Source organism: Nycticebus coucang, chromosome 3 (assembly GCF_027406575.1).
Source record: "Nycticebus coucang isolate mNycCou1 chromosome 3, mNycCou1.pri, whole genome shotgun sequence".
Lineage (NCBI taxonomy): Eukaryota > Metazoa > Chordata > Mammalia > Primates > Lorisidae > Nycticebus > Nycticebus coucang.
The window spans coordinates 71,281,764-71,293,861 of NC_069782.1; the positions used below are offsets into that span (position 1 = coordinate 71,281,764).

General features: G+C 50.9%; 1 protein-coding gene across 4 annotated transcripts in view; it reads left to right on the plus strand.

Moving 5' to 3' along the window:
• The window catches only part of SLC27A1 (solute carrier family 27 member 1), a 40,380-nt gene that overhangs the window by 14,148 nt on the left and 14,134 nt on the right, over positions 1-12,098 (plus strand). For all 4 annotated transcript variants that reach the window (XM_053585670.1, XM_053585671.1, XM_053585669.1 and 1 more), the window contains 5 exons: positions 5,381-5,775; positions 5,996-6,157; positions 6,248-6,317; positions 8,026-8,117; positions 8,189-8,298. In XM_053585670.1, the coding sequence (XP_053441645.1) occupies positions 5,381-5,775; positions 5,996-6,157; positions 6,248-6,317; positions 8,026-8,117; positions 8,189-8,298 (829 nt within the window). The remainder of the gene's footprint in view (positions 1-5,380; positions 5,776-5,995; positions 6,158-6,247; positions 6,318-8,025; positions 8,118-8,188; positions 8,299-12,098) is intronic.

The following is a 12,098-nucleotide window of genomic DNA, read 5'->3' on the forward strand; positions in this document are numbered from 1 at the left end:
ATCTGGGATTGGGGGACACCTTGACCATTGTAATGCACTGGAAATGCACCAGATGCTTTTTTTGTCCTAGGGATCCCACAGTCTGGTAAGGGAGAGGGAAAGTCAAGAAGGAAACAGGCTAGGTGCAGTGGCACTTGTAATCTCAGTACTTTGGGAGGCCAAGGCGTGAGGATCACTTAAGTCCAGGAGTTCGAAACCAGTCTGGGCAACATAGCGAGACCCTGTCTCTCAAAAAATTCTAAAAATTACGCAGGCATGGTGGTATATAATTCCTGTACTCCCAGCTACTTGGGAGGCTGTGGCAGGAGCATTCCTTGAGCTCAGGAGTTGGAGGTTGTAATGAGCTATGATTGTATCACTGCACTCCAGCCTGGGTGACAGAGTAAGATATAAAGGATGGGAAGGAGCCACTGTGGGGGTACTGGAGCAGAATATTCCAGGCAGCGGCAACTGTAAGAGCAAAGGTCGTGGGGCAGCTACTATTTGCTTTTAGAGACAGGATCGGAGGGAGGGGAGGGAAGTGGGGGCACTGATGATGGCAGGCTAGGCCATGGGGAGCCTCCCTGGACCCAGGGATGGCATTTGATTGAGAAAACAATGATGGGAATTTTTAGTGGGTTATAAAAATATGTTTTTCAAACAGTTTGTTCTGGAAAAATTTCAAACCTACAGTAGTACAATGAGACTGTGGGCACATCTCCCAGCTTCTGCGATCAGTACATCCTCATTTCCTCATGCCCACCCACTTCCGCCTCCCTCTGAAGCCCAGTGGCACATCCTTTCATCTGTTAGTATTCCAGGGTGCATTTCTGGACAGCTATAGACTCCATTATTGCGACGTGCAATGCACAACAATGGTGTTGTGCAACCATCACCACTCTCTAGTTCCAGAATGCTGGGGGATTTTTTTTTTTTTAGAGTCAGGATGTCACCCACACTGGAATGCAGTGGTGTCATAGCTCACTGCAGCCTCAAACTCCTGGGCTGAAGCTATCCTGTCTCAGTCACCTGAGTAGCTGGGACTACAAGTGTATACCACCATGCTTGGCTAAGATTTTTTACTTTTTATAGAGGTAGTGTATCGTTATTGCCAGGCTGGTCTCAAATGCCTGCCCTCAAGTGATCCTCCCTCCTTGGTCTCCCAAAGAGCTGGAATTGCAGGGGCAAGCTACTGTGCTAGGCCTGCAGAACTCTTTTCACCTTGTAAAACTGAAACTCTACCCTTCATGGTTGTTTTTGTACTGTAATTTACATATAATAATAAATGCACCCTTTCTTAGTGTCCAGTTGAGTTTTTTCCAGTGGTCTATACCCAGGAAAACACCACAGTCAAGATATAAAGCACTCCCATCTCCCCAAAAGTCCTCTGGTGCTGCCAGTATCTCTCCTTCCTCTCCCTAGGGCCCTAGATGTCAGGTGATCTTATACCTCACACCAGATCAGGTTTGCCTGTACACAGTAGGTGTTCACTGTGCGTGGGATTAATGAAGGGAGCTGTGCCTCTATACTGCTCTCTGTTTACCGAGTACCTATGATGTACCAGGCTCCTGTTCAGATCTGAGGGATTTCACTCCCCTGTGTGCTCGCAACCCAGCTGGAAGCCAATGGAGATAATACAGGGGACAGTAAAGCCTAGACAAGGGCATCTTTCTTTATATTTTTAATTATTTTTAGAGACAAGGTCTCCCTATGTTGCCCAAGCTGGACTCAATTCCTGGGCTCAAGCGATCCTCCTGCCTTGACCTCCCAAATAGTTGGTACCGTAAGCTCAAGCCACCAAGTCCTTGGTTTTACCTTTCTGAGACTTCTTTCATCAGGCTCCTTCCCTATAGTGCAGAGTAGTTTTGAGATTGTTTTTATGTGGAGGCTTAATCTGATTTACATTTTCAAAAGTTCTCCCCTTAAGCAAGGAACTCATGTATTGGAGATGTTCATTTACCAAGAAGCTAGATGTATTGGAGATGTTCATTTACCAAGAAGCTAGCTGGTCAGCTGATCAGAGAGCAACAGAGCAGGTCTTCCCATGCCCAGGGCCGTAGGGCTTTGCCTCTCTGTCCCTACCTCCATCCCTATGCCTGGCCCCTCTGCAGAGTGGCTTTTCCCCAAGATCCTGCTCATGTGCGGGTGTCCCTACCCTCATGAAAGATAAGGCTGGCACCAGGGTTGGCTGCTCCCTCCTTCAGGCTGCAGGACTCAGGCCTGATCTGAAAGCCCCAATACCTCTCTTCCCTCATGGGATTATTTGTGGCAGGTGCTCTGTGCTCCAGGAGAGTAGGGTCTTGGGCTGTTTCCTCTGTTGCTGTCTCTCTGGAGCTAGAATGTAACAGGTGCAAGTCTCTGTCTGCCCAGAGTAGGGAGAGACAGGCCAAGGATAAGACCATAAATGAATACATTGCACTTGGCATTGGAAGGCCATAAGTACTATGGAGAAAAAAATAAAGCAGGGATGGTGGAGGGGAACATAGAACATGGTCTAGGAATGGCCACGTAAGGTGACACTTGAACCAAGACCTGAGAAAGGAGCTGTATGGATGTTGAGGAAGAACCTTCCAGGCAGCCAGCATAGCGTGTGTCAAAGTCCTGAGGAGGAGCACACTGGGGTATCGGAGGGAGAGGGAAGAGGTGAGAATGGCTCCAGAGAGTGAATGAGGAGGGGAAGGAGTGGAAGATGGGAGGAAGAGGTTAGAAGGGGAGGAGGCTCTGTCTCTGTCAGCTCAGGATCTTGGCCCAAGTGGGCCTGGTGCTAAGTAGATGGTCACCATTTCAGGAATGAATGAAAGAGCTCATGTGTCTGCATCTGACTGCGAGGGAGGGCCGGTGCCCTGGATTCTGGGTCCAGGGGCATGAACACAGTAGTCCAGCCTCTATTTGCTGAGCACCCACTGGGCACCAGGCTCCTCAGCTGACACAGAAGTGCAGTTTCTTTGGGGTACTTGGAATCCGTGAGGGAATGGATCCACGATTGGTGGCTTCACACAGAGGCTTGGTAAATGACTGGCTCCCAGGGTGGACAAGAGAACATTCCCTGAGCCAAGCCCGTGCCCAAATGACCAACTCTGGCTCCTTTTGAGGGAATCTGTGCTGTAATAGGTCAGCAGTAGGTGCTGTGCATGGGCCAACCTCATGCAGGTACCTGGTGGGTTTCCTGGAGGCAGCTGGGAATGTGCTTTTTTTAGAAGCTTTTATAGAAGAGCCCAGTGAGTGGGCAGGTGAATGGGGGCTTGTGGGTGGTATGTGTGGAGGGGAGGTTGCTGGAATTGAGTCACAAGTACTTCAGCACCCTGGTCCTATCCCAAGGGCAGCTGGAGGGGCCCTTCAGAGGTTTCCAGGGCAAGTGGTTTGACCCAAGCAGGAAACCTCATACATTTCACCAGAATCCTGAACTCTTGTTTTTGACAACTGCAGGTATTCTTCTCTCACAGGTCGCCACTAGCCTCCTGTCTCCAGGAGTTCCATCATAACCCTCTTCTGTGGCCCATGAAGCTGGCAGGGCCAGCCTCCCCTCTGATCCTCAAATGTGCCTCATTCCCCAGCCTTGTTCCCACCTCAGGGCCTTTCTACTAGCTGTTCTCTGGCTTTACTCACAGCTTGCTCCTTCTCCCCTCAGCAGGCCCTGCTCAGATGCCACCTGCCTCTCTTTCAAGGGCCTCGCCCACCCCTGCCCTGGTACATATCACTCTGCCCATGTCACCCCTTGCCTGGTCACCCTCCAGCAGTATCTGATGATCATTCATTCACAGTCCTCTCATTCCCCAGAGGACTGTGAATACCTAGAGGTATAGCTTGGTGGTCTTTGTTCACTGCTTTGTTCCAAGAGCTGAGTTGTTGTCTGGCACACAGCAGGCACTGGTAGCCTGAATTAATAAAGGAGAGAAGGAAAGAAGGAAGGAAGGGAGGGAGGGGGAAGGAAGGAAGTGGGGAGTGAATGATGAATGAGGGATAAAATGAATGAGGGAGTGGTGAAGAAGGGAATGTTTGATGGAGAGAATGAATGAAAGGGGGGAGGAATGGAGAGATGGATGTGGGGATGAATAAAGGAGGGAATGAATGAATGAATTAGGGGATGAGTTAAGGCAGAAGGAAGTGAATAAATGAAAGAGGAATGAATGAGAAAATGAGTGAAGGAAGGAGGGACTGAATGATGCAGGAAGAGAATGAGGGAGGGAAGGAATGAATGATGAATGAACGTATGTATGTCCATGCTGAGGTCCACTGTGTGCACTTTTAGTCCAGGGATGTGCAGAAGCCATTGCAGGGAGAGGCAGTGGAATACACAGGATGGATTTGATAATGGTTCTGATGCCAAAGCTGGTGGGAGGTGGTGGCCAGACCAAGCTGAAGCAGGAGCAGGCAGAGTGTAGACCCATGTCAGTCAAAACAGGCCCAGGGCAAGCTCTGTAACAAACAAGCGCTGCGTGCCAGTGGCTTACCCCTGCGCAAGGTTAATTCTCAGAGGCAGAGGTCAGGGTGGTGGGACAGGGAGCCAGGAGGAGCCAGGAAGAACATTCCATCTTCTGAACCAAGAAATAAATTCTGGATTTCTACATTCCGTGATGTTTGTTTCCCAAAGGGCAAACCAGAGAATGCTTGTTTGTTTTGGGGGTTCATTTCTCATTCATCTAACAGCCTACAGTGAGGGTTGGCCACTCACTTCCACACAGTCATTCAGGAATGTGGCTCTTTCCATTGGAGGCTTTGCTGTTCCCTGGGGCCTCTGTCCTTTATATCCACTAGTGGGTAGGGAGGGGGAACTTTGAACCTTCCACCAAAGCCTGGGATTTGTCTTGAACTCTGCATCCACTGGAATACCTTCTGGCCCTACCTGGAACAGGGGCCACTCTTCTCCCCAGTTGCTGGATGCTTCAGTCATCTGTGCCTGTACCATTAAGTGACTTGGGCTGCGGCAGCTGCTCACCTCAGGGCTAGACCCTGGGGACCTGATTGTAGTAGTCTGAGCGTGAAGAGTCGAGGCTGGAGGCTGTCAGGTAGAGGAGGGTGCCATGTCAGATGCTTGGGATGTTCAAGAAGAGAAAAAAGAAAGGATGGGATTGGACCCAGCACCCCCAGGGCCACCACGCCAGCTGAGGTAGGGGAGGACAGGGTGACTATTTCACATCGCTGTGTCCAGGCCAGTTTGAGAATTCTGCCCACTTCAAGAATTCCATCCTCTTCCAGGCCATTTGGCAAATGTCCCCTGCTCTTGGTTCCCCGAGAGGAACCAAGAGTGTTACCACCAAAAGTGTTAACTGGAAATCTCGTCAAAACTCCAGGCTGCTCTGGAATCCTCCAGATGGGAATCCTGAGGCTTAGGGAAGCCAGTCTCCAGAGGCAATGCTGCAGAGGCTTCCAGTGACACTATGTCCTTTGTCCTTCCTCCCAGTGGCCTTTCTGTATTGATTCGTGTACGCCTGGAGCTGCGATGGCATCAGCGTGCTGGCCACACCATCCCACACATCTTCCAGGCAGTGGCACAGGGGCAGCCAGAGCGCCTGGCCCTGGTGGATGCCAGCAGTGGTGTGTCCTGGACCTTTGCACAGTTGAATACCTACTCCAATGCTGTGGCCAACCTCTTCCTCCAACTGGGCTTCGTACCGGGAGATGTGGTGGCAATCTTCCTGGAGGGCCGGCCAGAGTTTGTGGGGCTGTGGCTGGGCCTGGCCAAGGCAGGCGTGGAGGCTGCACTGCTCAATGTAAACCTGAGGCGTGAACCCCTGGCCTTCTGCCTGGGCACATCAGGAGCCAAGGCCCTGATCTTTGGTGGAGAAATGGCAGCGGGTGAGGCCAGATGCACGTGGGTGGAAGACAGGCAGGGGACTGGGGCTTGCCCTGGGTGGGAAGATGCTCCACTCCAGGGCCTGGAAAGGGAAAGGGGGGTGCCGGGGTGTGGCCAGGAGTTGCATAGTCTGGGGCTGCCCTGGGACAAGGAGATGGTGCATCCTAGGCCTTGGGAGGGGGCCTATCAAGCTGTGACATTGACGCCCATGTTGGACCTCAGCGGTGGCCGAAGTGAGTGGACAGCTGGGAAAGAGCCTGCTTAAGTTCTGCTCTGGAGACTTGGGGCCAGAGGACATCTTGCCGGATACACACCTTCTGGACCCGATGCTGAAGGAAGCCTCCACCGCCCCTCTGGCACAGCCCCCCAGCAAGGGCATGGATGGTGAGTCCCAGTGGGACCCCGCTATGCCAGTCCTACTGCCCCATTCTCTACCCACCCAGCCCCTGTCCCCAACGCCTGCATCTCCTGCAGATCGGCTCTTCTACATCTATACGTCGGGGACCACGGGGCTGCCCAAAGCTGCCATTGTCGTGCATAGCAGGTGAGGGGCCCATGGGCATGGCCCCCAGCCCCCAAGAGTGACCCAGGATGTCTCAACAACCCAACCTGTCCCCCAGCTCCTGAATGGTCTTTTGGACGTCTCAGACCCCAACCCGGTGAAACTCACAGCCCATCTCAGGACACTACTGCCCTGTGTCCAGCACTCTGGGGCCCCTCTGTTCCCACCCCACTTCTCTTCCTCACATCTAGCCCATCAGTGGGATATGCCACCTCACTTTGTCCACTTTTCTCCGTGCCCCACTCCCCGACCTCCCCCGGCCATTCCTTGGGCTCCTGCTTCCCTGCTGCTGTACCCAGTGGTCCAGCCCCCTTCAGCAGCCACAGGAGGGGTTAAAATCCTAAATCAGGCTGAGTGTAGTGGCTCACACCTGTATCCTAGCACTTTTGGAGGTGAAGGTGTGAGCCCTGGAGTTTGACACCAGCCTGAGCAATGTAGTGAGACCTTGCCTCTACAAAAATGAAAACAAAACCCCCCAATATTGGCCAGGTGTGGTGGTGCACACCTGTAGTCCCAGCTACTTGGAAACTGAGGTGGGAAGATCACTTGAGCTCAAGGGTTTGAGGTTACAGTGAGCAATGGTTGTGCCACTGGACTCCAGTCTGTGTGACAGAGCAAGATACTGTCTCTAAAAATAAGAATACTAGGGTGGTGCCTGTGGCTCAATGAGTAGGGCGCTGGCCTCATATACCGAGGGTGGCAGGTTCAAACCTGGCCCTGGCCAAACGGCAACAAAAAATAGCTGGGCGCTGTGGCGGGCACCTGTAGTCCCAGCTACTCGGGAGGCTGAGGCAAGAGAATCGCCTAAGCCCAAGAGCTGGAGGTTGCTGTGATGCCACAGCACTCTACCGAGGGTGATAAAGTGAGACTCTGTCTCAAAAATAAATAAATAAATAATAAAAATCCTAAATCAGGGGCGGTGCCTGTGGCTCAGTGAGTAGGGCGCCGGCCCCATATACCGAGGGTAGCTGGTTCAAACCCGGCCTTGGCCAAACTGCAACCAAAAAACAGCCGGGCGTTGTGGCGGGCGCCTGTAGTCCCAGCTGCTCGGGAGGCTGAGGCAGGAGAATCGCATAAGCCCAAAAGCTTGGAGGTTGCTGTGAGCCGTGTGACACCATGGCACTCTACTGAGGGCGGTACAGTGAGACTCTCTCTACAAAAAAAAAAAAAAAATCCTAAATCAGATTTCCTTTGCTAGAGACTTCCCTGCACCTGCTGCGTCCTCAGAATAAAATCCGTTCCCAGATTGTGCAGACCCTGCCACTTCCCTGATGTTCTCTCCCCTTTACCCCTCACTTACTCTTCCTTAGTCCTTTAGACTTTCTGGAATGGCATGCCCCTCCCAGCCTCAGGGCTTTTGCATGTGCTGTGCCCTCTGCCTGGGCACCCTTATGGAGCACACCCCCATAGCTCCTTCTGGCAAGTTCTGACATTATGCTTCGCTTCCCCAGACAGTATCCCCCAATCACCCTGTGTCACCTTTAGTTCTTCTCTGCCCATTCACCCTGTTACCTCCCTCTTGGCACCTAGCACCGTTATTTTCTTTATCTGCTACATGTTCTTTCTTTGGCCCGCCTTGTGAGCCCTGTGTGAACCAGGCTGGCTCTGTCTGGATCTGCACCCAGCACCCTTATCCACCCCCACACTTCCGGGGGATTTAGGTCCCAGCCCCCGTCCTCCCGGCCCGCAGGTACTACCGCATCGCAGCCTTTGGCCACCACGCCTACCGCATGCAGGCGACTGACGTGCTCTACGACTGCCTGCCTCTGTATCACTCGGCAGGTACCACGCAGCAGCCTGGGGGCGGAGGGTGTGGGATATCGGGGACACCTCACTGAACCCACCCTCTGCAGGGAACATCATGGGTGTGGGACAGTGTCTCCTCTACGGGTTGACCGTCGTCCTCCGCAAGAAATTTTCGGCCAGCCGCTTCTGGGATGACTGCGTCAAGTACAACTGCACGGTCAGGCCAGGCCCGTCCTGTTTAGGCCACGCCCCTTCCCATCAGGCCACGCCCTTCAACTGCTTATTGGTCCTTGATTATAGCGCAGTCTGCCCCCGCTCTCTGGGATGTCCTGAATGGTCGCCTAGGATGGGTACAGAGGGCAGCCAGTGTTTCTTGAGCACTTGATCTATGTCCAGTCCAGGACCAAACCCTCCCAAGTGTAAACTCATTGCGATCCTTATAAACTGCTTGGGAGTGGGCAAAGGCATCACAGCCATTTTGCAGGTAGGGAAACTGAGGGTTGTAATGTTGCTGGGGTTGGACCCAGGGTGCCTAAGCTCCTTAAGGCTCTGCCTTCTCCATACCCCGTATCCCGTGGGTCTTCCCTGTTGGTGACTGCAGGGAAATGAGACCAGTGGGTTGGATCTGCTTCCTGGGATGGGGCTTCTGGGTTTAGGTAAGCATGAGGCAGAGGTGGATGCATCTACTGTCTCAGAGAGGAGGGCAGGTGAGTGTTAAGAGAAGGCAGCAATTCTCTTTTCCCCTCCACGATGAGAGGAAACCAGGCTGAGGGTTTGAGTGCTGTGATAGGAGAGATTGAGGAGACTCAGGTGGGAGCATCTTACCCAAGGAGACGCTGAGCCCCCAGGGAGGAGCATGACCAGCTGGGTAAGGAGAAGAGAGGGCAGGGTGTGTGCAGGGACTGTGGCAAATTAGTAGGTGCTAATCTCACCTGGGACAAGTGGGACTCAGGGAGTTCAGCCACTTGTCCAGTTCACACATCTGGGCAGGGGTAGGGGCTCTAGGGATTCCTCAAGATCAATGGCAACTGTGCTTTGCTCTACTTTTGAGGATTTTACATTCTGCTTGGGGGATCTTGGAAGAAATTGCTAATGTGCCTCTTGAAATGTGAAATAGTCTCTTATAAAAAAAGGAATCATTGAGAGTTGAAAATATGCATACTTGTGGGCAGAAAAGCATAGGGAGTTCTGATGCACCCACAGGCCAGTCTCAGGGCCCATCCTACCTCTGCATGCTTAACCACATCTGTTCTTTTGCTTCACTAGTAAGCAGCCCTCATACTACAGTGTTTCCTGTGTAGATGATTCACTAAAATCTCTGAAAGAGGAGAACTTTTTTGTTAAATTGAGGTGAAATTCACATAAATCAGGTATGTTAAAGTGAACAGTGGCATTAAGTGTTGTACAATCACCACCTCCATGTAATTCCAGAACATTCTTATCCTCCCAAAGGAAACCCCATTCCCATTAGCAGTCACTTACCATCCCCCCTCCCGTATCCCCTGTTAGCCACTAATCTACTTCCTGTCTCTATGGACTTGCCTGTTCTCGGGCAGCACCTGTGGCTCAAGGAGTAGGGTGCCAGCCCCATATACCAGAGGTGGTGGGTTCAAATCCGGCCTTGGCCAAAAAAAAAGAAAAAAAAAAGCACAACTGGATTTGCCTGTTTTAGACACTTCATATCAATGGAATCATATACTATGTGGCCTATTGTGTCTAGTAAAGAGTGTTTTTAAATGACAGTGATTTCTCAGTGTCATCAGGAATCTGGGCAATGGCCCAGTCTATGTCTCACCATGGCAAAAATGTGTTTGGTCTTGTTTCTATATAAAAAGCAATAGACAACTAGCATTGTGATTGGTTTATATGTCTTATAAGAGTCCTTTCATCGGCCAGGTGTGGGGGCTCATGCAATGTAATCCTTGCTTCTGGTAGGCTGTGGCAGGAGGATCATTGAGGCCAGGAGTTTGAAAACAGCCTGGACAATATAATGAGATCCCATCTCTGCAAAAATTAAAAAAATTAGCTGAGCTTGGTGGCAGGCACCTGCAGTCTCGCCTACTCTGGAGGGTGAAGCAGGAGGATCTCTTGAGCCCAGTGAGCTGTGATTGCACCACTGTACTCCATTGGGAGACAGAATGAGATCCCATCTTTCAATAAAAAATGGTATCCAGATATTACTAAGTGTTACTGGGGTACAGAATTGCCCCTTGTTGAGAACCACTGGTCTAGGTATTTGATCAGCTTCAAGTCCAACTTTTTGGCAAAGATAACTTATGGGCGGTTCCGTGTCCTCCCACTTGGAGGCCCATCATATCTGATGGTGTCTTTGTCCTTGACACACCATGTTGCATTGGGCACCATTCACTGTCTCTTGGCCCTCAGAAGCTCATTGTATCAGTTTCCTAGAAGTAGAATTTCTGTTTCATATAAGGCAGGTGGTAAACACGGAAGAGCTCTTTAAGAAACAGAGGACAGGTTCTCTAAAGGTCATGTTAAACTACAATGATGAGAAAAAAAAGAGTATGCACTTATTTGGGTTCAGAAATTCCATCTCATGATTGTAGGGAAGAGAAAACTGCTTCGCTGCTGTTTTATTTGTAGTGGGGGGCATGGTCCAGCTATTCCTATGGGTTCTAGCAGGTTGTGACCTACAACCTTGCTTTCTTAGCTTCTTAGAGACAGGCAACTCAACACATCTTCATTCATGGAGCCAAGTGTACAGTACCTTTGTCTCCCACATCCACTTGGGTCACTTATACTCACTGTCCAAGATTGCCCTGACATGGGAATCATAGCATGGAGCACCTGGTGTCTGTTTTACTGGGAAGATATGGGTTGTGTTCCTCTAGGTCTGTGTCTATCTTAGGGACCAGACTAAAGGTAAAGATTAATTACTTGCTGTCAGTACATGGATTTGGCCTCAGCTGCCTTGATCACAGCTGAGTTATCCCTCCCTGGCCTGATATCCAAAGAAGAAAGGGAATTGTTTGTAGCACCTGGTCACAGTCTGGAGAATAGCTCTGTATTTAGGGAGGGCTTTTTCAGTTGAAAGGAACCAAAAGCCTAACCCTAAGCCTACACTAAACTATGGCTTTCTCAAGAAAAGGGATTTATTAGCTAATGAAACGGAGGAGGCTATGCAGTGACAGCATCAGGCACACTTTGATCCAGGAGGGCCTCCATTTCTTGTTTTCAACCTTCCTGTTGGCTTTTTTTCAAGTGGGCAGCTTCCTTTCTTGTCCTTACTCCAAGGGGATATCCAGTGGCTCTGGCAAAGAAAAAGCTTCTCTCTTCTCTACATTCCATCAAAAGTCCCAGGGCTGAGCCCATAGCTCAGTGGTTAGGTTGCTGGCCACATACACTGGGGCTGGTGGGTTTGAACCTGGCCCAGGCCTGCTAAACAACAATGACAAGTACAAGAAAAAAATAGCTGGGTGTTGTGGCGGGTGCCTGTAGTCCTAGCTACTTGGGAGGCTGAGGCAAGAGAATCACTTAAGCCCAGGAGTTTGAGGTTGCTATAAGCTGTGATGTCACAGCACTCTACTGAGGGTGACATAGTGAGACTCCATCTAAAAAAAAAAAAAAATCCCAGGGCTGATTCTCATTGCTCTGGATCTGGTTACATGTCCATTCTTAAACAAATTACAGTGGTTGGGGATGGACTGAGCTGATTGACCAGTTATGTCACATGTTCTTTCCTAGAGATAGGATGGGCTGCACCACACTCAAGGCCTACTCTTCTTTGTAGGGGCCTGATGTTGGTGACTTGCTGGTGGTCTTGGGTACACTGCATTCCCTCTCTGGGGCTCAGTGCTTGGTAGGAGGTATGTGCTCAGCAGGCTGGTTTTATTCATTAGTGCCTACTCAGAGGCTCAGCCCAGTGTGCAGGGGATGTCTCTTGCTGATGTGATGTTTGAGTGAAGACCTGAGAACACAGAAACGCACATATCTGGGGAAAAGTCTACTTCAGGCCAAAGGCACAGCACATCTAAAGTCCCCAAGAGGCAGAGCTAG